This window comes from Fusarium oxysporum, chromosome 6 (genome assembly GCF_000149955.1).
Source record: "Fusarium oxysporum f. sp. lycopersici 4287 chromosome 6, whole genome shotgun sequence".
Taxonomy (NCBI): Eukaryota; Fungi; Ascomycota; class Sordariomycetes; order Hypocreales; family Nectriaceae; genus Fusarium; species Fusarium oxysporum.
The window spans coordinates 3,455,504-3,482,707 of record NC_030991.1 but is presented as its reverse complement, the minus strand read 5'-3'; the positions used below and the strand labels follow the sequence as shown (position 1 = coordinate 3,482,707).

The following is a 27,204-nucleotide window of genomic DNA, read 5'->3' as shown; positions in this document are numbered from 1 at the left end:
GGACTTCATGGATGCCTCATTTTTGCTACAACTGTGGAACACGAACGGGTTAGCTTGATGTAGCAGATCGCGCCTAACCAGAGCCAACAATCTTCCAAAGGTAAACGCAAGAATGTAGTCGACCAGCATTTCTTCCCACACGACAGGCCTGGTATCCAGCTTCATATAACATATGAAAGCATGCATGTTTGCCTTCAAAACGAGGATTGTAAAATTATCTCAGTTGTGGAAAGGGTGCTGTATATGTGAATAGCGAGAAAACTGATACATTTTTTGTTAATCAGCCAGATCTTGGTGACGGTTATAGCTATGGCCGAGGTGGGTGTCTAGACCTTCGTCTGGCAAATTATTTCGTACCTGCTCAAGACGGGCGCCGTGTCGAAGGCGAGCCTGCAACCCGCGATCTACGGTGTCTTGACAGCGATCTTCTTTCATCCTGATAGATGATACAACCGCCGCCTAAACGAACGCAGTAACCAACTCTTGTTGTATGCAGTACCGACTGTCCAGCTTTGTTTCTCCGGCGGCCCCAGCCGGACTCCACGCCATCAGACAATGGCCAGAGGAGCCATTCGGTAATGTTTGCGTATTGGCCTTTCGCTTCAGGCACTCCCTCCAGACATCTTCAGCAGCTCGTCAAGCTTTTTCATCGAAATCATTCTTGAATCGATATCTCGAGCATTCCAGTCGTCTCCTCAGTGCACAAGTCGTCTGGCAACACAGCAGCGCATTGATATCCTTGGCATGTGTCAATTGAGTCCCAACGTTTCCGTCTGATGCGATATCGTAGGCCTCCACTTCTTCTATACACACTGTGTTACTCTATGGTGTCGTCAGCAATGACCGTAATGTCATTGTCATCTGTCAAGACAGAGACTCTGTCATTATCTGTGGATGAGTCGGAGAGCTGGTTGTCTAGCGCTTGCTCATAGTTGTTCATATGGCCATCTTCATGAACAGCGTTGGAGCAACTAATGCAAAGTAGTAACCGGTTTACTACCCTACAATGTCAAAAGAATCCTCCGAAACAGAGTCGAAAGATCGCTCTAAAGCCTTTGGCGAACACTGCGTACCAGGTCTACCATCCACATCTTGAGAAATTTCCGGTCGAGCACGCTTCATAGAACGCTCAACATAATTTCCCAGTCGTTTCTAATCAGAGGAGATCTTCTCCCAGCCTCGAGGAACCGATGGACAATGACGCCATTCTGTGGTTGAGAAAAAGCATTCATCTTTCTTCAAAGTGACCTCTCGACTCTGGCCATTGCAGCCTTTTATAACCATCATAAATTCTATAGAAATCCCGGTTAGGTGGTTGCATCCAAGAAGGCGATCGCGCAGAACATACCCTTGTTGTTGGGAATTTGAGAAATGACACTCAACAACGATGTGATACACGATACAGGTTTACCATCGATAGATATGATGAAACACATTAAAGTTACGCCATACCAATGTGCAGGCGATCCTGGGTACATGCTCGCAACCAAAATCTCGCTGGGAAGTTCGTCGATGAAGTGACGCACAGTGCGGTACGGCTTGTGCACAACTAGGCCGCTAAAGGTTGCAAGCTGTGTTGTTTCAAAATCGTGCTCGGGAACGGGAGAAGCCCGGATGGTAATCTCTTTACCCTCGCGGGAAGCTACCACGTCACAAACCTCTTCTGGATCCGTGATATTGACGTCGGAAGGCCGGGTGACAAGCTTGCCATTCAAACTAAGCAGTATATCCCGAACTTGAAACTGATGAGGCACCTGGCTCCAGGTCCGTTTCACCATCAACATGCGACGGTCCGAACACTCGGCTAGGACCTTGTTGATCCACTCAGTAGATACGCCCATGGCCTCAATGTCGGTAATCTTGACTGATTGAAGCTCAAGAGGAAGTCTCCAGAAACTTATATCCACTCCTTGGCTGAGCTTTTCGGCAATTGCGGCTATTTCCTGCGAGTTTATTCCAAATCGATGTTTATTCGGGCACGCGCTTTCGGGAGCTATCCAGAGTCCTTGGACAGTGGCATCAGTTGCAATGAAAAAACCAGTGTTGCACTCATTGCTGAGCGCTGCCTCCACCTCAATCCTGTCAATGTTGATCAGACGAGCTGTAAGCAGACACAGGCACAGGGGTTCTAGCCCATGCGCAATGACTTTGGTGACTGATGTAGAAGCCTCCACAATCTCACCACTGCCGTTACATCCTACAAAGGTGATCTTCTGTCCTTGCGAGATGTCTTCTGTACTTAGTTTTGCGCTCTTGACTGGGACGCGCACGAGGTTGGCGTCGTAGCAAATGATGGCCCAGTGGTGCCATGGATGTAGACACTTGACGGATGCAGGGAGTACAGCTGAGTCGGCAACCGTGACTTGAATGTCACAGAATGAATTCAATACAATAGCCCTCGAAACAAGGACAAAACCGCTTTGAGCATCGATGACAAGTCCCAAACCCGATTTCATGTTCGCGTCTTGCCCCTCGATTGTAGATTGTGGGCGGCATTCAACGTGGACCAAGGTAGTGCTCCTAATCTCTGCAACTGTTGAGGCTGTTCCATGGGCAGAATGGACACGCGATGTGACGTTACACGTTGTTTTGATAGTAGCTGATAGTTTCTCATGGGCTTCAACGTCCCATTTGCCTGTCATGCCATCCCTTCTGAACACTTTCAGAGATGGTGACCATCCAAAATCGATCGTAACAACCTCGTACATGACACGCTGCTGGATGGGGTGCCAGAATTCGGTCAGTACCCGAGTTCCAGCAGGGATCTTTCTTATAACGTCTATAAATTCGGCAATGTTTCGGGTTGGCATGTATCTGACTCTCTGAATAATGGCACCTGCATCGATCGGCTGAAGGCAATGGCCAGTGCTGCTTATGAAGACGCCCTGACAAGAGTGACGGAATCGGTAAGCGTCATGGCATGAGACATCGTGGAAAGTAGCGTCGTCAATCATCAATAGGGAGCTGGGGGTAGTTTCGTGGAGGTTCTGGACTGCGATGTCCAGCTCAAGATGCCGTTGAGATCTCTGGACGAGGATGGTCACGTTTTTGCCAATGTTCTCATCAAATACCATGTTGAGAGAAGGCAAATCAATGACGGTGCATCCGTTGATTTTGAGGAGAATGTCTCCGTCTTCGAGCTTACCATCTGCGGATCCTCCTGGCAGGACGCTATGAGCCATAATGAGAATCCCTCGATGATGAGGATAGCAAGAATTCTTGAGTGTGAAGAGAGCCTGGATGTCGCCTCTCTTCACCTCCTCCCTATTCTGGATCTGCCTGAGTACGTGTATCGGGTACGTGAGGGGAAGAAAGTAGTGAGTGAAAGCATCGGGCGAGGCGCCAGTTTGAAGGGCGACAACTTGTTTGGCCCTGTTAAAGAGGGGGCCTCCAACGGCCCCAGCCGGACTTCGAGTTCTTGCTTCATAATAGTGTGTATTGAAGTCTCTGAAGTCTTTGTACCCTACTTTGGAGTGGGGGTATGTGCGATAGGGAGGATTTGAGTCTACATGAGTGATGTAGCTATCAAGTAAATCCCCCTTTTTGTCGATGACATAGCAAGGGTCTTCGAACCGGGTTGAGGCTCTATAGTGTTAGCAAACGTCGTCTCCAAGTCACCAATGTAAACGCTTACCTTTTGGAGGGTCGGAAACAAGGTCGACAGCGACAAGATCTAGGTGCTGGACCGACTTTGGATTGTATTGCAAGAACCCAAAGTCATGTACGGGGTCACAGTATATGGGACGAACCTCCACTTCCTGCTTATCTCGGAGTATCATGACGCCAGAAAAGGGCCCCGGGCCAGTGGCACGCCGAACTGTGAGGACAATACTATCTCAGTTAGCATCGTTCTGGCGACAATCACATCACAAAAATGGCCCACCCTTTTTGAGTATCAACAAGAAGACCATCGACCTCATATAAGCCTGGAGCCTCTGTTTCGAATGCACGAGGCCGTGCAATTCTGATTTTCACGACACATTCGCGCGGCCAGAACATTCTTATCGCCCGTCCTGTGTCTTGATCCATACTCGCTTTTCGATGAGACGTCTGCCAAATCTGCAACTTGATCTTGAAGTATTAGGTTCATCGGGCTTAAAAGCCGTTTTGTTCTAGGCTATGTCTTGCTAGTATGTGTGCTCTGATGCTAAGGTTGGCGAAGCCGAGCGAGGCTTGGAGGATGAAGGACTGGTAGGTACCGAGTGTCTCGATGGATTCAACTTTTATTGTAGGCGTGGCTCGGGCCCGGGTAACCTAGGTCGTGTGAGTGACTGGAAAGAAAAGTTCATGAACCAGAAGCATAACAATAAAATAAAAGAATGCGTATGCTGGCTTTATGAGCTGAACTGGATTAGCCATCGGATCAATGGCTTCCACCAAAGCGTAAGCTATGCAACCTCATTGGATTCTCATCCTCGATCATTGATCAATCATTGATCTATCACTGCTGTAGCATTGATGTAGCATTGATCTATCATTGATCTATCATCGATCTATCATTGATGTAGAGACATGCTTGTTTTGTTGGAAAATCCGGGAATCCCCTTCCCTTCAGGATTCAGACTGTTAGTCTGAAAGTCCTAGATTTAAAGTTCAAAGTCCTAGATACAATCATCTAGAGATATAAACCCGAGAATAACTCTCAGCTCAATAATGAACAACCAAGTTTCATAAAAATACATTTTCACCCAGCACTACTGCGCAATATAAACAACAGGTTATGAGCCCGGGTTAGCAAACACCGGGTTTCTCTTCTGAATCAAAGAACCAAACTTTAACTTCAACTCAAGATGACGTCACGACGAGCCCCACCTTCCACCATGCGAACTCGCAACACAATCAGAGTATCGCCTGCATCCGAATCGTCGCAACCTGGTGCTTCAGGTCAAGACCACACACCATCCTCAATGTATGACAGTACCACGGTCATCTCTGAAAAGAATACTCTTTTCCTTCCGCAAGAGCTCAAGCTAGGCGGCCCCTCCAATTGGGAGCAATATTGCCCAGCTCAGAAGGCCATTCTTCGGATCAATGGCCTCGAAGATGCTGTCTTTGGTGATTACCCTCCCGAGGAACAGCAGACTATGGATCAAAAGATCAGGGCGGCAAAAGCTGCCGTCTCCATCCGAGGTAACTGCACTGGAGAAGCACTCAGTCAACTAGTCGGGATTGAGAATCCCCAGGAGATGTTCAACCTTCTCCAGGCCTATTGTATTGGCACGGGCCCAGTTCTTCTGCAGACAACACTTTACCAGTTCATCCGGATCAAAACAAGCTCTTACGAGACAATTCCACAATTTAATGTCGACTTTGAACGACTCGTCAAACTTCTCCTCGAGCAGAAAGAACCAATCTCAGATACCCTCAAAAAGGTTGTTTATCTGACTGCCTGCGAGAACGAGTACCCTGACTGGACTGCCAGACAGCGCGCTCTCCTACGCTCGGAGCATCCGCCAACACTACGATCAATGCAGCAAGATCTCATTGATGAAAACAGGTCATCAGATGATGATGACAGTCATGGTACTGCCTCCACGTACTGGGCTCACAGTAAAAAGACTGGAAGGAAGGGCCCGGCCGCAAGAAAGCAAGAGGCAAGTGGCCGGAGGAGAGGATCTTCAAAGAACCAGCGAGCCGCGAACAAGTCTAGCCAGGAAACCAATCATCGAGTCGGCAAGAACAAGGAACATACCTGCACGAACTGCAAGAAGAGAGGACATCATGAAAATGATTGTTGGTTCGCCCATAAGGATAAGCGACCCGACTGGGCAGTCCGTCTCGCCAAGGAACTCATGGAGCATGATCTTCAACGCGACAGCACCAAGAATCTCCATATCAAGGAATCAAATCACATGACAGTTGAGCGATCTTTTCTGATTCTTGAAGACAGCGTCTCAGACGAGCTACCTATGGACAATACAGAGACGTGTAAAGTCTCCCTTGATAACATCTCTTCAACCGCAGAATGGCTGTTCGACACAGGTTCATCAGTCCACATCTGCAACGACCAAAGCCTATTCACAGAACTGCAGCCTGCAACCCGAACGGTCCTCGTTACGGGCGGTGGGAAGGTGTACCCATTCGGTAAGGGGACAGTCAAAATTTGCTTCATAAACAAATGGGGTGAGCAGGTCACAATTAACCTCAAAGACACGCTGTTCATCCCTGAGTTTCCGGTAAATGTCATGTCAGGACTCAGGCTATACAAGAACGGCGGCTGGATAGACGGGAACGACATGTACGACCCAACAGGAGATGTCTTTGGTCTCCTCCGCATAGGAAGGGACGGTCTGTACGTGAACACTGAGGTCGGAAAGACTACTGTTTCAAACCAGGCCGTCTCGGAACTCCAGCCAGAACCATGCAATCATCACACTGCTTCATCAAACCAATGCCTGAATGTCGACCTTTGGCACCGAAGACTCGGCCATGTTAACGCATATCAGGTGTCACAGACTGCCAAAATGACCAGAGGAATGTACTGTGACGGCCACCACGACCATCAGCCTTTCAATTACTGCCTCGCCTGCGACATCGCAAAGGCCCTACGATGGACTCCGCGAAATAAACGGAAACGAGCCTCCAGGGCCGGGTTCATTCATGTTGACACCTTCAAAGTCAATCCACCGGGCATTAGAGGCGAACGATGGGGAATGATTGCCACAGATGACAGGCATAGAATGAGATGGGCCTACACGTTCACGAGGAAGGGGATGGCTTCGGAACTTCTAGGCCAGCTCATCTCCAAGATACGAACTCAGTATGGCATCCGAGTGTACGCAATCCAAATGGATGGCGGCTCTGAGCTCTATGGTGCGTCTCTCAAAAACCTCGAGTACACTCACGGCGTCAAGATCATCAAGACGACACCATATACTCCTGAATTTAACGGAGTTGCTGAGCGCTCTAACCGCATCATCTTTGACAAAGTCAGAGCAACCATGGAATCGGAAAGAATCCCGATAGAGCTCTGGCCATTGGTCCTGGAAGATATGGTGCGCAAGACAAACGTGACAGCCACCAGGGCAATTGATGGCCTCACTCCCATGGAAAGCTTTCTCAACGAGGCCTTCCCCGGACAAGACAACAAGCCGGATCTGTCCGGAGAACGAATCTGCGGCTCACAAGTCACGATACACATACCGCAGGAACGAAGATTGAGATCACACAAGTTTGGCCCAAGAGGAGAGGCTGGAATCTACCTATGCATGGAAGGTTCACAGATCTACACCTGCTGGGTGCCCTCTCGCAGGAAGGGACATCAGATCGTCCGTTCTGCAAATGTACAATTCTACGAAAAGGTTGGGGAGACAGAACTCCTGACCGAAACTGAGCATGATGTTGAGCCGGAAATCCGCAAGAACGGAGCTCCCATCTCAAGCCGGCCACAGTCCGTCACGGAGCAGACAAAGACTCCAAGGCCACAAAGGTCTGAAGTGAACAATCTTCAGCATGCTGAGGTGCATAATCCTCAGCATGGACAGACGACAACATCCATGACATCAGCTAAGCTGCCCGATCTCCGAAAAGAGGTGATCACTGAGCCCAAAACAATGACTGAAGCGCTTCAAGGTCCGCAAAGGGAGCATTGGCTCAGAGCAATACACAGTGAGCTGCGCAGTCTCCTCACGAAAGGAACTTGGCGCATGCTGGACCGCAACCAAGCTCACAATAGGCCACTTACCGTCAAATGGGTATTCAAGGTCAAGAAAAACGAGGACGGCAACCTCGACAAGTTCAAGGCGCGGCTGGTGGTCAGAGGCTTTGAACAACAGTTCGGCTTTGACTACAACCAGACCTTTGCCTCTGTTGCCAAAGCGGCGACTTGGAGAATCCTCCTCACCGTTGCTGCCTGTCTTGACTGGGAGATTGAGCAGATGGACGTGTCGACGGCGTTCCTGGAAGGGGACCTCGAGGAAGAAGTCTTCATCGAAATGCCGGAAGGGCTTGTAGAGTATTTCGACCAACACCCAGAAGACCGTCCGCCAGGATTCTCAACCGAGAAGATCTGCAAACTGATCAAATCCCTCTATGGACTCAAACAGGCGCCTCGGCAATGGCAAAAGAAGCTGAAGGAGGCCTTGGAATCCCTTGACTTTCGACAAGTAACGTCTGACACGGCCGTATATCACAATCCCACAACGGGAGTGATCATCATCACATATGTGGATGACTTCCTCATCATGGGCAGCAACAAGGAAGCAATCCAAGGGTACAAAGCCCGCCTGGGAGAGATCTTCACAATGACTGATCTCGGTCCCGCCAGCCATTTTCTTGGAGTAAGAATAACCCGAGACAGGAACTCAAGGCTGATCTACCTTTCCCAGGATGCATATTTTACCAGAATACTGAAGAAATTCGGCTTAGAGGATTGTCGACCGGTCAAGACCCCGATGGAGCGAAATTCACTCTCGACACTGCAACCAAGAGACAATGGCGACTCGGCTTCTCCAGAAGAACGAGAAGACTATAGCTCGAAAACCGGCTCGCTGATGTATGGAATGACCCAAACCAGACCCGATTTAGCTTTCCTACTCTCGGTACTCTCAAGATACATGTCGAATCCATCACCAACACATTCACGAATGATCAAAAGAGGTCTCCGCTATCTACAGCAGACAAGAGACCACGGCCTGGTGCTTGGGGGCGTCAAGAAAGATCCTGAATCCGCTTGGAGCATCACAGCTTGGGCCGACTCGGATTGGAAAGGCGACACTGTTACGGGAAGATCGACGTTTGGATGGCTTGTTCAACTTGAAGGATCTACAGTCTCATGGAGGGCCAAACGGCACGAAACAGTGGCACTATCGACTACCGAGGCTGAATATACAGCACTCTCCCAGTGTGCCAGAGAATTGGCCTGGACTAGGAACCTCTTCTCTGAACTGCTCCTTCCGCTACATATGCCTATCCCACTGAACGGCGACAACCAGGGTTCCCTAAAGCTATGCAGAAACCCTGAGCTTCACCAACGGACAAAGCACATTCCGTTAACCGAGCACCATATCCGAGAAGAAGTTGAAGCCGGGAATATTGATGTGCAATACGTCAGCACACATGAGCAGGTAGCAGACGGACTCACTAAACCATTGAACGCCGTCAGCCACGGTCACTTTCTAGAAGCAATTCGAGTCAGTGCATGTCCGATCGAGGAAGCAGGTCGTATTATTTGGAGTACTGAAGTCCACGATGACTCTGTGCCCTGAAGACAAGGTGGATGGGGGCGTGTTGGAAAATCCGGGAATCCCCTTCCCTTCAGGATTCAGACTGTTAGTCTGAAAGTCCTAGATTTAAAGTTCAAAGTCCTAGATACAATCATCTAGAGATATAAACCCGAGAATAACTCTCAGCTCAATAATGAACAACCAAGTTTCATAAAAATACATTTTCACCCAGCACTACTGCGCAATATAAACAACAGTTGTTCCCAGATGGAATTCTCGAGTCTGACACTGCTTGCATCACTGTAACTGAAGACGGCAATTCGGAGCCCACCAGCTGGGGCGAACTCCGTGAGTTTGTGCGACAATGCTCCAATGCGCTGCGGGCCTCAGGTGTGAGGCCTGGAAATGTAATCGCGGGATTTATTTCCAACCATGTTCAAGCTTTGGTTTCAATGCTTGCAGCCGCCACTATTGGTGCGGTTTGGACTGCTATCAGTCCAGAAAACGGCGTTGCTGCAGCTCTAGACCGATTTGAGCAGGTTGAACCCACGGTTTTGTTCGTTGATGACGGCATGATCTACAATGAGAAACAGTGGTCGAGCTTAGATAAGACAATGAAAATTGTCGACAGGCTTAGATTCAAGGGTCTCAAGCTCATTATCACCATTAAGAAGATCAATGAAGACCGGATGATGGATAACCTCAAGCTCATGGGCATTGAGACAAGAGAATATGACAACTTCTTGGAAAGGTATGCAATCTAGGACCTCCTCTGTTTACGTCTAGTACTTATATCTCTACTAGCTCTTCAGATGCACCTATAGACTTTGAGCAGCTACCATCATCTCACCCTCTCTACGTTCTTTTCTCTAGTGGCACGACAGGCCTTCCAAAGGCCATTGTTCACAGTGCACTGGGAACACTGATTCAAAATAAGAAATCCCACTTACTCCACTGCTCGATGGACCTAACATCAAGAATCCTATACTATACAACGACATCTTGGATGATGTGGCACTGGAGTGTTGCAGCATTGGCATGTGGCGCAAGTCTAGTGCTCTACACTGGCTCGCCCTTTCGGCCTCATGGTTATCTTTCGATTCCAAAGCTCCTCGAGAAATTTCAAGTTACACATTTTGGAACCTCGGCTGCCTACTTAATGACACTAGAGGCTCATGACATTCGTACCAATCAGGAGGTTTGCCTCTCTCATCTAGAGGCCATTTACTCAACCGCCTCTCCGCTGCCATCATCGACCTTCTCATTCATCTACAACACCTTTCCTGAACGCATTAACCTAGGATCCATTTCAGGTGGTACAGATATCATCTCCAACTTCGGGGAGCCTTGTCCTCTTCTTCCTGTTCATGCAGGCGAGATTCAATGTATAGGCCTTGGTTTGGCCGTGAGCATTGCCGACAGTTTGACTGGCAGGCTTCTGTACGACGAAGATGGAGAACTCGTTTGTCTCAAACCATTCCCTAGCCAGCCTCTGAACTTCTGGGGCCCAGATGGAGAGGCCAAGTACCGCAGCGCCTACTTTGAACGCTTTGATGGCGTGTGGCACCATGGCGATTTTGCAAGGATTAATTCCAGCACAGGCGGTCTCGTGGTTCTAGGCCGCAGCGACGGTGTTCTTAATCCCTCTGGTGTCCGCTTTGGAAGTGCAGAGATTTATAGTCTACTGAGTCGATTCTTCGCCACCGAGATTGACGAAGCGCTCTGCGTCAGTAGGGTGAAGGATGACATTCCTAACGAAGTTGTTTGTCTCTTCGTTGTCATGCACGGCGGACAGAAGCTTGGGAATGATCTGATAGAGAGAATTAAGACTTGTATCCGAAAGGAATTGAGTCCGCGACATGTGCCAGGGGTCATCGAGGAGTGTAAAGCGGGAATACCGAAGACAAACAACGGCAAAAAGTAGGTTTTGACTTTGATGCCAGGCTCCGGTCTATGGGTTTAGCACGATAACTAACCTGTCTCGCAGGATTGAGATTGCTGTGAAGCGGATCATGTCAGGAACCGATGTAGGTCCTAATGCGAGTGTGGCTAACCCTGAGGCGCTGGAGTGGTTCCGGGATTGGGCTGCTGAGAACTAGTGGAACCCCATCAGCGACTTTCAAGGCAGGCTGGAAATAAGATGGGGGCTGGGTTCAACGCGAATGGGGAAAATGAAGTAGGAAAGTCGTCGAATTGGGATGATTGCGCGCCTTATCCGGTGTCGGTGAATTGGAATCATACAGGTACAAATTTGAGTGTAGCAACGTTGGTCGAAACTCGTGACATCTCATGTCAATACAAGCCTGTGAGGAATAAGATATAAAATCAGCTTCATGGTGTTATGGATTAGCGCATACCTAGGGTAAAAAAGCACAATTTCCATTTTATGAATCTTGCACGTTGACATGAAAATGCCGGGACTATACCGCTACTCTGGTGCAGTCCCGACGAACCGACGTTTCAGGCCGGCGAGCATTAAGCTAGTCTGCCATAGCACTTAAGACTCGCACTGTCAGCCTGTTTCCACTTCCCCGGTTCTGCGCCCGTATTTCCAGGCAGCAGCAGCCAGAAATTGCTTACGCACCTATTAGCTGGCCCTTTTCTGGCAAGATTCGGCTTATGAAGTATAGCCGCGTATCTAAATAGCCTTAACTTACCCTAAACCTGACAAAGAGGATGTTATTTCAGAGCGGACAACTCTCCCCTGTAAAAATTCTTTCTTGGCACGCACTGTTAGTGCACTGTTAGGAGCGGGATTTTCTACGGGCTACTCAGCCACACAAAACTGCGGGGATGCCATCGGCTCCCTAACAGCAGTTTTCAGAGAAGGAATTTTGGAGTGTTCGCCTTCTCTGACAACAACTTTGTCGGATCTAATGGCGGCACCTCAGAACCAGAACGCCTTGGATATCGGAGGACGGTGCCCGCGGCATCGGTAGCGACATCCTCCCGATCAACGACGCCGATTGCGATGGGTTTTTCCCCTTTGAAGGCAAGCCGCACCGCCGGCCTCTGATTCCTTCCCAAGGTTTTTCCCTGCCGCCACGACAGTCGACTACGAGCTACAACTTGGTTACTGGAGATTGTGGACTGCATCAGCAGATGTAGCGATGCGTGAGAGAATTCTGGTCGGTGGAAAAATTTGACAGACTGCCCCCGAACCCGCTGACGGGTGACGGGCTTGACAACAACAGCGCCTTTTGTGCCTTGGTATGCTGGATGGTGAAGGAAGCGGGGTATCCTGTACCTAGCTAGCTCAGCACGTCTTTTGCTCCAGTAGGAGATTTGGCTTCGTTACAGCCACCCAGACGAAAAATACACATAACATAACATTTCAGAGCGGAAGATTCTAGCACAGCACGTCCTGTGCCCCAATAGGGGACTTTTCGGGGCCTATGGCCCCCCGGACGAAAAATATACATAACATAACATAACATATTTCAGAGCGGAAGGTGCAAGCGCTCAACACGAACGACTTGCCTTCTTTTGTGATTCCCAGAAGCTAGGCAACTTCCAATTACAGGACAGTCGACAGAATGTTAAAAGCACATAGCACATAGCACACAGAAACGTCTAGAACGACGATTATCCCTGCAGTAAATGATGTAAAAAATTGCCGGCGGCACGGCACGACGGCACGGCACGACGGCACGGCACGGCACAGCAAAATACGCTACCACAGTAACCCGCTTTTTGACCCTGTAACTCAAAACCTCGTTCCGATTCGTGCGTTAATGTTAGTCAACCTCTAACTAAATTTACGGCCTTGAGTTCCGAGAGCGATTGATTATCCTGCATGCATAATGTAATGCCCGAGATGACTTACCAGGCTTACGGTACACTTACTGTAATCGTAAGCAAATTCTTTGCCCCCTGTCCCGCCCAGCTCGTCTAGGCAGATATCTCATGGCGTACGTACGTACGTAAGGAAATGAGACCCCGTGCATGTCTCAGTGACTGCTGTAAAAGTCTATCACTGGTCACCTGCATCAAATCGCCTATTTGCCTAATCCACGCGCCAAAATTTCACCTCGACTCAGACAGTCCGAATATCGAACCTCTGCAAAGCCAGTTCAACGTATTCCTAGGCGACTATGACGGCAAGGTCCAGCAGAGACAAGGCATTGGCCATTTTCACCGTCGGTATCGCGTAAGTATAAATTGGATCTTCTGGAAATGACCAGACCCTTATTCCATTGTTCTTGGTTTAACTCTTTCTCACACCGTCCCCTCTCAGGTGCTCGGTATTCTTCGTCGACAATGCCAGCCTTGGTATGGCTAATATCACGCTGCCTGAGATCAAGAAAAGCCTGGATTTCAACGATGGTAGTTTACAGTGGGTTCTCACCGCTTATTCCATCATGGTGAGTAGTTCTATATCCCAAAAACCCGGATAGTCTCCAGACCTCATTTGTGGAGTAAGCCTCTTTGCCTTGATCTGTTCATATGTATCTTATATCTCTCCCAAGGTTCCGATCAACTACACCGAAACCCACCGGTTGATCGATTGGTGTATTACTCATACACTTACATCAATCAACCTGAACCCTCGACGTGATCAACTACCCTACATCGACGACCCTGGTTGATGTAGGTGTAGTGGATTTTTGCAGCGGTGGATTTTTAGTGGGACAGGGTATCCAGTTTTGGACATCTGGATCCACCCTGTTAGGAGGTACTGTCTTTTGTGAGGGCAGGGCCACACAGACTTTAGTATTTCCTAACTTATTTTCGGGCCCCCAGTAGTTATAGAGGATATCCTGGGGTAATTTCCCGTACAGGTCCAAATTTTCATCGATCTGTTTGACGCATTCACACCTCCCGTAATGACCGATCCTTTAGAAGACAAAGTCGTTGAGACCTCTCCACCAATTCTTTCACCATCAACGTTACTAGCTGATGCCCAACAGCTACAGGAAGAACGTCTGTTTCGTCATTTCCGCGGCTGGCTCTTCTCCGAGCGCGCAAAGGACACCTCCTCCTGGACTTGGGACTACGGGTATGATATCCAGCGGGCTCATGAGCGAAGATGGGTATGCAAACTCTGCATTCACCAACGAGTCCCCCAGCCGAAGAACTTCACGCATACTGGTCTTCAAAATGCCAGCAAACATCTGTTCAAAGAACATCATATTCGGGCGCCAGAGGGCAAGACGAAGTCTTCGACGCAGTTGAAAGCGGAAAGCGTCGAGAAGCAGCACCGCTCAATAGCTGATACCTTGACGCTCGATCCGGAAAAGCCGCGGGAGCAGGCCATGGCGAACTCCTTCGTCAAGAACTTTGACAGGGACCATTTTCAACGGATGGTGATGCAATGGATCGTTAAGAGTAATCTTTCCTTTCTCACGGTCGAAGACGAGGATCTCCGAGCCATATTCGATTATCTTAGTCCATCAGTGTCAATACGTGGTGGCCACTTATCTGCAGATACCCTCAGGACCAGGATTATCACTGAGTATCAACGACACCGCCACACCGTTATCGACGTCCTTCGACAATCTCCCGGCCTGATTCACATCTCTTTCGATGGCTGGACGTCGGGAAACCGGCATACCTTGTACGGAATCGCTTGCTTCTTCAGAGATGAGCACAACAAGCCCCGTAAGATTGTGCTGGGTGTGCCCGAGGTTTCCGTACGCCACAGTGGATCGAATATTGCAGCTCAAGTCCTTGATATCTTGACAGCCTACCAGATTACCGAGAAAATAGGATATTTCACGCTTGACAACGCAGAGAATAATGATACAGCGATGGGGGCCATTGGTCGTGAACTAGGCTTCACTGGTGCGTCTCGCCGAGGCCGCTGTTTCGGTCACACGGTCAACTTGTCAGCAAAGGCGTTGCTCTTTGGCAAGAACGCAAGCGCTTTCGAAGAGCAACTCTCCGGCGCGTCGGCCCTGCCGGAAGCAGACTGGGAATCATGGAGGAGCAAAGGCCCCGTTGGGAAGCTTCATAACCTTGTCTATGACATCTTTCGGTCCAACAGATTGATGTACTTGCTGCGAGATCTTCAACAAGATGCAATCAGCAAAGCCAGTTCGTTAAGGGAACGATCGAGGAAGCCACTTACTGTGGTGCGAGACAATAATACCCGCTGGCTTTCCCAACTGTACATGATCCGTAGGGCACTCAAAATTCGGCCATATCTTATCTTACTGGTGGTAAAGTACAAACAGGAGTGGGAAGATGAGAATAGGTCGAAGAGGACGGGTCAGGTCAGGAAGTCCGCAAAACTGCCACGTATCTGCGAGGAGGAGAACAAGCTAACGGACAGCGACTGGGAAGCCCTCCAGTGCCTGGAGGAGATATTGACGCATTATGAGAATGTAGTGAGGACTTTGGAGGGTGACGGACAAGTTAGAAAGAGAAGGCGAGGGTTTCTGGGCTCATATGGTAACATATGGGATGTGATTCTAGGTTTCGAAGAGCTCCTCTCGAAACTAGAGCAATACAAATTGCTTGCAGCAGGCTTTCCCGACGCCGAACAGTTCAGGATCGGGATTAATCTCGCCTGGGACAAGCTTGAAAAGTATTATTCAGCTCTAGATGAAACACCCATCTACTATGCCGCTCTTGCTCTCCATCCTGCATACAAGTGGGCGTATTTCGAGCACACTTGGGACACCCATCCAGAATGGGTCGACAAGGCTAAGGAGATGGTTTACCGAGTTTGGAGGACCGAGTACGCGAATTCCGATATCCTCTCTCAAGCAGACGAGTCAGACGACCAACGTCCAGCAAAAAGACGCAAGTTCTTCAGCCCATTCGAGGCCAACAGTCGTCATATGCCGGCAAGATACGACTCTTCAGACGATGAAGCAGTCAAAGGTGATGAATACGAGACATGGCAAGGTAGCCGCGAAGTGAGTGATAGGAGAGTTCGCGATCCTATTACGTACTGGCATGAAAGGAGGTTGAAATACCCTCGACTTTCGCGGATGGCGTTGGACTTTTTGACCATTCAGCCAATGTCTGCAGAGTGCGAGAGGCTCTTTTCAGCTGCCGGAAGAATGGCGGTGCCGTCGCGAAGCCTTCTGGATGCCCAGATTATCTCCATCTGTCAGGTATCGCGGTCATGGTATAGGGCTGGGATCGTCAAGGAACTGGATCCGATGTTGATCTCGTGGCGCGAGGAAGAGCAGATTTATGAGGGTCTTGGGATGAGTGATGGCGAGTTAGCAGAACAAGCAACGGCATGGCTGAGGGCTCAGGGCGATGAGGGAGAGAGTGAGGGGTAGTAGGCTGGGCAAGTACCATCCATGATCAAGAGCGCAAGTCACGTGAGCGAAGTGTACGACAAACCAACCGTCAACTACATCCACCAAAGGCGCTGGTGTAGCACACTACACCCACTACACCGGACAGTTGCTTACATAATTTACATTTACACTACTCTGGGTCGAAAAGTGTAGTTGGTGTAGTTGATCGGAACCTTGAACTAGCCTCTTCGCTTGGCTGCCCGAGGCTTGTAGTCCTCATCCGCCTCGTTCTCAAACACATAGTCGTCATCAGCCTGATGGTACTTCTGCGCAACAGCATCTTCCTGCCTAGCAATCTTGTCCTCATCCTCGGGTCTCAGCTGCTGCACGGGACTGGACGACAGTCTGCGCTTTCTCATGATCCGCTTCGATTTGACACCCACGTTTGCGCAGGTGGATTCCTGCTCCCGCTGCCGTTGCTGGGCGTCTTTAAAGAGCTGGGCTAGTTGAGAGAACTGAATGTTGATCTCGGCGCTGGGCCAAACGCTGGACACTTCCTCTGTGGCAAAGTCGTGGAGATAAATCGTCAGAGACTCATCAGGATTCATGGCCTCGCCGTCGGATGAGAGGAATGGCTAGCACACTCAATCAGCGCGATTTGGAATAAGTCGGGCACAGATAACATACCTTAGCATGAACGTGCTGAGACGTTGTCAGCTCCTCATCATCTGCAGATTCGATAATTTTCGGACGCCATAGCGATACTGTCGATAGCCCGCGGTTATAGTTGAGATCGATCCCGATAAATAGCTTGACATCAGCGTTAGAGTAGAGAATGTAATCTTGCGCAAGTCGCCTCAGATCTTTACCATCCTGCGAGTACGACACTTCAACAACCACACCGGGATAGACTGTTCCAGGGTACTTGAACAGGATGTCTGGTTCGCGCTTGATCTCATCGTTCTCGTCATCCACCTCCTTCAGAAGGACGCGCGATCCCATGGCGCTCTCGATCCTGCTGGCGACATCTTTCGTCTCGTCGGTGCGGCTTGTGACGAGCTTGTTCAGCTGTGTGCAAACTTCGTCCCTGAAGTATATGGCAAAAAAGTCATGTGTCGGCGAAGGCATGCGAATCGTGAGACAGCTGCGCCTTGGTTCGTAGTCGAATCTCTTGAAGGTTCGCTCGATCTTGGTGTGAAGTTTGCGATATTGTTTCTGGTCGAGTTTGAACTGTGCGAATTCTGAAACGTCAGTTGTTGACGACAGAAGCTTGTGCTGCAATAGCGCGTCGGGAAGTCGGTAGTCACTATCGTCGACGACGCCTTGCACAGGGCGCTCAGCTGTCGTGGGAGGAGAGGGAAGGAGAGGGCTGTATTTCTCGGGCGGAGTAGTGCTGAGAGATGTTGACAGCTGGGTTTGATTGTTCTTGAGGATATTGACGTGCTGGGAATCTACTTCATCGGCCATGTTCGGCGTCGGGTCGTGATCTGGGGTTGTTCGCGACATATCGCGCGGATCTTGATGTTGACATGGAAGTTGATGTTTGTTTGTGTCGGAGCGGATTATTGATTTAGCAGAAAGGATGTGTGTGGGTCAGCGATGGTCGGACCCTGATTGTTCCGTTCCCGAATTCCTTAACCCCGCCCCTACTCCAGACTCGCAGCTGCATTACTGGGTCAGCTCCAAGGGGACAAGCGAGGCTGGGAAATGTGGCGAGGAGAAGGGATTGGTGAGGTTTGAGGGCCTCAGGGCCAGAAGTCCGAAAAAACAATGTAACGAGATTTTACGTTGCGGGCCTTATGAGGCGTATCCTCCCGGGCGGAATAAATTCATTCATTCATTCATTCATTCAAATCCAAGGTTCCTGACTAAAATGGTTGTTCCTGATTCAGGCAAGGATTGCGATCTTGTGTAATTGTCGCAGGCCGGGCATGGTCTCAACGATCCTCAGGAACAACAGCCCTTAGTAATCAAGCTGGGTGATTTAAAGTAGGGATGGATTTAATACCGTATCATTAAATAAAATGCGCTTTTTGTATTAAATATTTAAAACAGGCGCGTTTTATATGTATTATATTCCATTCCCTATTAGGATTAGCTCCTTCCAGAACTGGCTTAGTGTATAGGATCATTATAACCTTAATCCCTGTTCCGACCTCCTTTTCTCCACAGCCTTCAACAGCCTATCGCTGTATCCCCTGAAACTTCCCAATCTGACTTCCCACTACCTTCAGACCCTTCGTGCTTCTTCTACAATGCCTCGAACCTCTGGAAGGCCAGCCGACCACCAGGTCCACCGAGAATTTATCACGATTTCCTCGGACGCTAGCTCAGGGTTCAAGAACTCACGAGTCAAGTGCAAGCACTGTGGCCACGAGACAGCCAAAGGCACTACTCGTCAGAAGAAGCACTTACTTCGCCATTGCCCCAATTACAGAGGGCAGCAACAGTCTGAGCAGTCTCAACTTACTCAGCACTTTCCTGTGGTAGACAAGACTTTTAAGCAGATGCTTGATGAGCTTGCTGCTAGAGCAATTTTCGCTGATGGCCGTCCATTTAACCTATTCGAGTCCAAACGAATGCGAATTCTGTTGAACAAGCTGAATACTGCTTGGCAACCACCGTCTCGTCGCCGAGTGCAGCGGCTGCTAGCCCCGACCTATTCTGAGTACCGCAACCAAGTCCAAGATATCCTCGACCAGACAGAACGTATCAACGTGATCTTTGACGGCTCAGACAATATCACGAGTCATCGAATTATCAATATCTCGATACAGGTGGCAAATGGTCTGGCGTTCTATTGGAAGACGTTTGATACGGGACAGATTCAACACACGGCTGAGCACTACATCGATCTTTTGTATCCTGAGCTGGAGATAATTTGCAAGGGTAACTTCTTGCGCATTAACTCGTTTTTGCACAGATACGGATAGTGTGATGAGGAAAGCTCATGTGCATTTGGCTGCAAGAAAGGAATTCCAACATTGCTTCTTTTCGCTCTGCGATTCACATGGGCTACAGCTACTCATCAAGGACATCCTAGAGCAGCCGTTCTTTGAGGAGGCATTCAAAAGCGCTACATTAATTGTCACCTTCTTCAAGAAGTCGAAACTGCAGTTGGCTCGATTGAGAGAAGCACAAAAGGCAGCTTGGGGCCACCATAAGGCGTTTTTATCTGCGTGCGTCTTTCAGTTTTTCTGACTCTTAGCTCTAACTAACCGCTCGCTTTAGCGCAATCACACGCTGGGGCAGTCAATTCAATGCTTTATGGTCAGTTTTACACTGTAAAGAACCTCTCCAAACATACGCTCGCCGCCCTGACGTGAGGGCAGAGCTAGCCTCCGGGTCTCTCGAGCTTCTTCCGAGGGTGCTGGAGTCTGTCAATAACCCTCACTTCTGGATACGCCTAGAGACTGTTTTGGCTATAATTAAGCCTGTTAGCAGTCGTCAGCATGCCTCAGAAGCCGATCGGGCTCACATCGGCCATGTGATTCCTCGTTGGCTGGAGATTAAAGCAGAATGGAAAGCACTTGACGATTCTCAGCAACATAAAGACGTGAATTTCAGCGAGCTGTATTCAGTATGGTTAAACCGTATGGATAAACAGACATATGATATTCATTATGCAGGATTTGCATTAAGGCCTGACACAGTCGGGACTAAGCTTGAAGAACAGCTGATGATGAAAGTGCTTCAGTTCTTTAAGTCAGCAGTCAATCCTGCTGACCACCTTCATATTGTTCGAGAATTTAACCACTTCCGAGCACAATCGGGGGGCCAGTTTGCTGCCGGGGGCTTGGTCTATTCAAAAGAATGGACGCCATTAGATGCTTGGATGCTTCTTGATAACCAGGGCAGCAAGCTGGCTGCACTTGCAGTCCGAATCTTTGGAACCATAGCCAATTCAGTTCCCTCAGAGAGATCATTCTCGGCGGTTAACTTCCTCCACAGCAAGGCACGCAACAGGCTCACACCAGCCAACGCTGACAAGTTGGCCTTCATCTACATGAACGAACGGGTGCTAGAGAGGATAACGCAGTCTCAGAATCAACCTCTTGGTCATCGCGATGAGGTTGATTCTACAGTGGTTAGCTGGGAAGATTTGACAGAAGACGGTTGGCTTACTCTCGAAGATACGTATATGGAAATCCATTGCGCATCAAGTCTGGAAGTTGACGCTGTTATCGGCGAGTTCACTCACCAACCCGCCTCCGACGGAGAGGAGACGATTGTGGAAAAATTTGAGGTCCAAGATGGGTCAGAGAGTGAAGGAACGGGGGGGAATTGACCTAATTTGGCTTGGTTATCTGTAGTATATGACTGTTGGGCGGCTTCATACATGGTAGCAATATTGCAATAAAAAACGCGTTTTTTATTCGGAATAAAATACAGTTTCATTATAATAAAAAACAGTTTAATACACACTTGTATTAAACACGTGCCCATCCCTAGAGTCGATTGCTGTGAGTTTTGAGACGTCTCACTAGCCTGGATAAGTTGCCGGTGTCGATTTTGAGCATGGGTTATGGCATTGCTCGTGTATCCATTGCTCCAGCGAGTTGAGCAGTGAAGACAGACGTATTCCCTTCGACCATAAGACTTCCGAACCCTTCCAATTTGAGTCTTGTTCTTCTCAGGATACTCAACACGGAAGAAGCTGTAGAAGTCCCAGCCCAGCCGCTCGATGGCTGTTAATTGAGCAGATGTTGAACTGATAGGCGATGAGCTAGCCATAGTCGAGATTCTAGGAATAAGTGCTTAAGCATATGGCACCCTAATGGTGCCTAAAGCGTCTAGGATTTGCAATGAGATTCGCAGTATTAAAACAATAGAGACAGGGCAGCTCGGCCATAGCATTGATTGAAAAAGTCATCACTCGCATGTGGAAAATATCGAATCGAAGAAACCTCTTAACTTCTATCTAATGAGGGACTGGGAGCTGGCTTCTTGTAGCTATGTTTCGACATAAGCAGCATTGATGGTCTTTAGGCAGCCGTATGCTGCCTTGCGCTAGTTGTGATGTGGCGTTCGTGCTGTCCGTGAAATTATTCACGACAGTTATCCTTGGCCGTGACAGAGCTTATCCGAGGAGTAAAGAGAACACAAACTTATATGTCTGTCTGCTAACGGTGGGCGTCTAAGAGCCATAAGTGTGCCAAGGGTCGTAGCCATCAGTGAGGTCGCTTACTACTCAGCCGGTGGCGGATAGCTTCACGACGTAACAAGGCCATCGTGACACGTCACGTTTCTGGTGTATACGATAAAACCAATATCTGATCAGCTAACACTACCAACTTGACCAATTATATGGAGCGCCTTATTGTTGTACAACAGTTGTTTGGGAAGTCCGGTAGTGTTGTACAACTTCAACAAAAGTAGTGTTGTACAACTATACAACAGTTGTACTCATATAACAACACTACAATACGCATGTATGCCCCCCGGATTATTATTGAGCCCCATAAGCTGTTTAACCGCCTAGCAGCTAGTTCAAAGCTTCCGCCAACAAGCACACAGCGTGAGCCTTGTGCATTTGAAGCCATTGAGAAAGAAACAAGCCAAAAGGCGCCACCAAAGTGTTCCAAATGTGGCACGGTGGGCCATACATCGAGGTCTAAGGTATGTGCCTTACGCTATGACTATCTTGTGGAAGCTCCAATAAGAGCCTTTACAACAACAAATACAGTGCAGGCTCCTAATGACTCATCTACAACTACGCATACAATAACACACACAACTACTCGCTCTATAACCCGCTCAGCATCCCCGGCATCTCTGTCAGGAGTCTCTATGATATCTGAGACTATAGCCGTTATAACAACGCACACAACAGCGCACACAACAACTCGTAGAGTATCTCCTCCAGCACCTACACCACTAGCTGCGGCTCCTGCGTTACGAGCTGATGACCCGCGTGCTATCTACCAACGGTACAAAGAAGCACGAGAGGCTTGGTATGCCACAGTGCCCCGGGGAGGGCTGAGGACCAATCAGCAATATAGGAAGGCTATGGGGTTGCCGGCGCGGTATAGCAAGATAGAGCTCCAATGGTGTCTTAACTACAAGCAAATGGGGCCGCGTTGCAGGGAGGAATCCGGCACGAGAGAGTGGACTAAGGAGGAGCAGTTCAGTTATCTTGACTGGGATAAAGCTGAGAATGAGCGAGTTGAACAGAATGTAGGGGAAGAGATGGCAGAGAAGCCTTTTCCACAGCGGCGAGGGATGCAACATATCTGGGATGCTGCCGAGAGAGATGTTTTACAGCAGGGAGGAGGGGCCTAGTGGGAACGCCCCTTACTAACATTTGCAAATCTAATGGGAAATATGATTGATATGTATCGTTTGAATGAGAAAGAAAAGGTAAAACTCCGAGTGTAGGATTGGTGGTCCAATAGCTTGATTTGAGGAAGGTGTAGTTAAGTTCCAATGTAGGGTCAAGTAGGCTTGGCAATGCAGCACCAACAACATAATGCTACTTTTATTGAGCTGTCCTACAATATCACTGCGTTCCCCGCCATATCCACTGAACATACGCATTCGAATCAACGCTCCAAACATGAATCCTTGAACCCTCTATCGCCCGGAGCTGTGGCAGGTTGTTGGTCATTCCTACAGCGGCCGTTGATGGAAGATACTCACTCACACACGCGGATCGGGCTTACATAACGAATCTTATTTGCACATCGGGATGTGCGCAAAGTCACGTGATATTAAACGCACAGCCGGATGTGCGTGTATGAGATCCCCTTACTGTAGATAAGATTATCTAATCTTATCAGATAAGGGTGCTACACGGCCGATAGCATTTTAGCTATCGTGATATCACACTTAGCTGAAAAAAAGTGTGATATATATTCACGGTGATATATATCACTTTAGCACTTTAGCACCGTGTGATATCACTTGAGCATATCACAATACGCAAGTCTGCATCGATGAAGTCGGGGTCAGAAGAGGGTGTGCTGGGCACGGGGGATGGTTCCAATACCATAGCGATGGCTTAATGGTATTGGAAATGAATTCAAGAGAGAGAAAGTCTGTTGGTCATCGCCATTGTGGCTGCGGGACTTGTATTGAAGCTTCTGAACGGATGAGTATGAGCCATTGGCCGCTTTTCAACAAAGTAAATTTGTAACAAGCTAACTTAACTTAGACTAGATCAATGAAATAGTGGGGATGCCGGCGTGAGTTTCATGAGTTAACTCATGAGTCAGCGGCGATAACTCAGACTCAACTCATATGAGCTTTGTGAGTTTGAGTTAACTCAAATGCCCAGGTATGTGGTGTTTTTGACATAGTGTTGAATGTTGGAGGGTTCACCCTCAACTTCAGGATTAAGGTTCAGGATTAAAGTTTGACGCCCTAAACTTAGATCGTAGGACTTTCATCTAGGACTTTCTAGGACTCAAGTCCTAGAAGGAACCAGTTGAAGATATAAGGTCTCAATGGTCCTTCGATTGCGAAAGGATCAAGAAATATACACGATTCACCTTAATATCTGACAATTAAGAGTCTCATTGCCTCAACCATTTTTATTTTTATTTTTCAATACCTTGAAGAACCCTCTTTCTCATACATAATGTCCCTATCCAAGCCCCAAAAGGAAGGTCTTACGGCTACCCTCTCTAAGCCTGAGGACTTCCTCAACTGGGAGCATGAATTCCTCCTTCAGGCCCATCGTCTTGGTCTTCAGCAGCACCTCAAAAGCAAGACATTCCTCGGAGACGAACCAGCTATCCCGGATATAAGAAAACGCAGATATACGAAGACCGCTACAGCCCAACGAACAATCCGGTCTCATACTGCCGAATCTCAAGACGGCGCCCCAGACGACATTCAGGAAACGGTGAATGGAACATGGTCTATCTCTGACCTTACAGACCAAGGCCAGAAGATCTTCCAGCAGGATTTAACCTTTTATCAGCTACAAGAGAAGGTTTTCGAAAAACAGAAAAACGCTCTTGGAACCCTTCAGGACTGGGTTATCCGTACGGTCTCCCCAAGCTTGATTCAAACCTGCTGTCAGTCACACGAATCAATATACGAATGGCACTGGAACCTTCGTGCCCGGTGTGGAAGGACCGAGGAAGATGAAACGAAGGATGCCAGAAATAGGTATCTTACATTACTAAGAACTGCCCCAAAGACGGTCAGCCAAGCAGCATTCAAGTGGCTAGATCAATGGGAAGAGGCAATGGCGAAAGGGCGACAACGAGAGGTCCCTGAAACGCTCCACAACAGTGCATGGGCCTGGGACTTCTTCAGTGTCACCACACACATCTTGCCCAGCTGGACTGCCTCATACAAAATCTCTTCAAAGACTCTATTGCAAAATAGGGCCCTCTCATACCGAGATGTAGGGAACGCCTTCCGAAATGAGCTCCAAGATGCAGAAGCCACGAAGGGCCGAGTGGCCCGCGGTGCGTTTTCTGCGAGCTATGCTGGGGAGGACCCCCAGGATGATGAAGGGGACGCCCGCATCATTGAAGGCCAGTACCCATTTTCGAAGAAGGGAGAAAGAAAACGCCAGAGGTCTCCTGAGAAGAGACAGGAATGCCCGGCGTGTGGGTTATCCCACGAACTTGCGAAATGCTTCTATGTCTTTCCAAATCAGGCATGGAAGGGATTCAAGCCCCGAGAGAAGATCCAAAAGAAGGTGAAAGAAGCTCTCGAGGAAGACTCAGACCTGGAGGCCAAGGTAAAAGCCCTCACTCGGAAGAAGGCCAGGACCACAAAAGACAGAACCTTGATGCAGCCAACAAAGGAAGAAAACTCAGACCAATGACTGTACGGCCGACCAGTCGCCGAAATCAAGACCGCCTTTGCAGCCCAAAGGGATAACTATCCCTTACGGAACTCCGTGATCCTCGACCCCGGAGCTACTATCTCAATCACAAACAGTGCCAACAGACTAGCGAGATTCCAGCAGGCTATTCCAGGCGACTTCATCTGGGCAGGAGACCGAAAACTACCCATCTTAGGCTACGGAACCATGACCATCAGGCTCACAGGAACTCGAGTCCTAATGCTTGAAGATGTAGCCTATTGCCCTCGGCTCCTTACGACCCTAGTCTCCCTACGTCAACTACGAAAGAAAGGCTTCTATTGGGATAATAGGCGTAACCCAACGACCCTCCGACGACTCGACCGAACGATTGCATGCACAATCCATGACCTATACGGCCAGTATGTCGTCGAATACCAGTCAGAAAGCTTCCCAAAAGCAGCCTTTGCAGCCCACAGATTCAGCTCTCACACAAAGAGAGCCCCTTTGACGGGAGAAGCTATCCGATGGCACAGTCGCCTAGGGCACCCGGGACCACAAGCTCTGGAACATCTTATCTCGGCCTCTCAAGGGGTGCGAATACGAGGACCAGCCACTGTTGAATGCGACGCCTGTGGCATATCGAAGATCAAGAGACAAATCAGACGAGCCCCAAGACAATCCGATCAGAAGGCCGGCGAGCGTATCGCTATTGACTTCCATGACTACCAAGAAGGCATAGGCGGCTATACCTCACAGATGTTGTTAACCTGCCGAGCTACGGGTTACATCTGGGATTACTACCTCACAGCCCGGACGACAGAAGCTGTTATCACCGCTTTCAAATCCTTCCTAAGTCATCTGGAAGTCCAACACGGCCTCAAGGTCAAAGTCATCGAATGCGATAACGAGATCACGGAGATCAAGCCGAAAATCGGAGACTTCCTGAGGAATAGAGCTATCATCATCGAGCCCTCGGCCCCATACACACAAGCCCAGAATGGGGGTGCCGAACGCTCAGGGGGTGTAGTCAAGGACAAGGAAAGGGCTATGCGAACAGGCGCAAAGCTTCCTCACCAGCTGTGGCCAGAAATTGGAAGGACAGCAGTTTATCTGTACAACCGAACGCCGAACTACGCATCAGGCTGGAAAACGCCATATGATCAACTGCATACAGCATCAGCCAAAGCAGCAGGGATTCCACAGCCGAAGAAACAGCCGGATCAAACACACCTACGGGCATTTGGCTGCAAGGCCTATGCAATGACCTCAGATGCCCAGCAGAAGGTCAATCGCAAGATGCGGCTTAAGCCCAAAGGTTGGATCGGCTTCCTAGTGGGATATAGGTCCTCAAATATCTATAGGATCTGGATCCCCACGATCAACCGGATAGTCAATACTCGAGACGTCATATTTAATGAAGACGAAGGCTGCAACGGAGACTGGGAAAGCTTCAAAGATGAACTACTCGAAGCTGACCTAGAAGAAGTTGCCAAGTTCGTACAAGGATCCTCCCTGCCGGAACAAGACGACAACGAACAAGCCGAACAGGTTGAAGACTGTATTGAAGTGGTCCTTCCAACAACCACCCTAGCAGACGAAAGCAGCCCTATTACAGACGAAACAGAAGACTGCATCGTGGCGACTGCCCTAGAAAACGGCCTTAAACAGTCAGAAGACTCTGATATCCTTCTAACACCTCCAGTCACACCACTGTCAGCGCTACTAGCGCACAGCTCCAGGGTCTTATCAGACGAAGGAAACAAAACAGTCTCGTGGCAAGCAGCCTTCCTAGCCGGAACAAAGTCCCCTCTCCAGACCTCAATTGAACGGAAGCTCCGACAAGGGGTGAAAATGCATCGAAACTCTCTACCGCCGCCCCCGACGAAACATCAAGACCTAAAGCATCACCCTTTTGGAATGCTCTTTCAAGAGGCTGAAGAAAGCCACCTTCAGAGTCACAAGGAAATGAGGTCCTGGACTGAGATTCGAAAGAAAGACGCTTGCGCCGTTGACCAACAAGTCCTTGGCTGTATGTGGGTATACGTTTACAAGTTCGATAAACACGGCCGATTTC

At 49.0% G+C, this 27,204-nt stretch overlaps 4 protein-coding genes across 4 annotated transcripts; 2 read left to right on the top strand and 2 right to left on the bottom strand.

Annotated features, from left to right (window-relative positions):
- Positions 1–1,307: 1,307 nt before the first annotated feature.
- FOXG_14009 (uncharacterized protein) lies at positions 1,308–3,999 on the bottom strand (the record flags this gene model as incomplete). The annotated part of the gene is made up of 3 exons (XM_018394077.1): positions 1,308–3,583; positions 3,635–3,831; positions 3,884–3,999. The coding sequence occupies 3 exons, from the start codon at positions 3,997–3,999 to the stop codon at positions 1,308–1,310; spliced, it is 2,589 nt and encodes an 862-aa protein (XP_018253518.1).
- Positions 4,000–9,616: 5,617 nt separating this feature from the next.
- On the top strand, positions 9,617–11,263 carry FOXG_21341 (acetoacetate-CoA ligase; the record flags this gene model as incomplete). The annotated part of the gene is made up of 3 exons (XM_018401674.1): positions 9,617–9,915; positions 9,969–11,084; positions 11,152–11,263. The coding sequence occupies 3 exons, from the start codon at positions 9,617–9,619 to the stop codon at positions 11,261–11,263; spliced, it is 1,527 nt and encodes a 508-aa protein (XP_018253517.1).
- A 5,339-nt stretch (positions 11,264–16,602) lies between these two features.
- FOXG_14006 (uncharacterized protein) lies at positions 16,603–17,830 on the bottom strand (the record flags this gene model as incomplete). The annotated part of the gene is made up of 2 exons (XM_018394076.1): positions 16,603–16,998; positions 17,051–17,830. The coding sequence occupies 2 exons, from the start codon at positions 17,828–17,830 to the stop codon at positions 16,603–16,605; spliced, it is 1,176 nt and encodes a 391-aa protein (XP_018253516.1).
- Positions 17,831–18,618: 788 nt separating this feature from the next.
- FOXG_21340 (uncharacterized protein) lies at positions 18,619–20,651 on the top strand (the record flags this gene model as incomplete). Its single annotated transcript, XM_018401673.1, has 3 exons — positions 18,619–19,252; positions 19,287–19,542; positions 19,595–20,651. The coding sequence occupies 3 exons, from the start codon at positions 18,619–18,621 to the stop codon at positions 20,649–20,651; spliced, it is 1,947 nt and encodes a 648-aa protein (XP_018253515.1).
- Between the last annotated feature and the right edge of the window lie 6,553 nt (positions 20,652–27,204).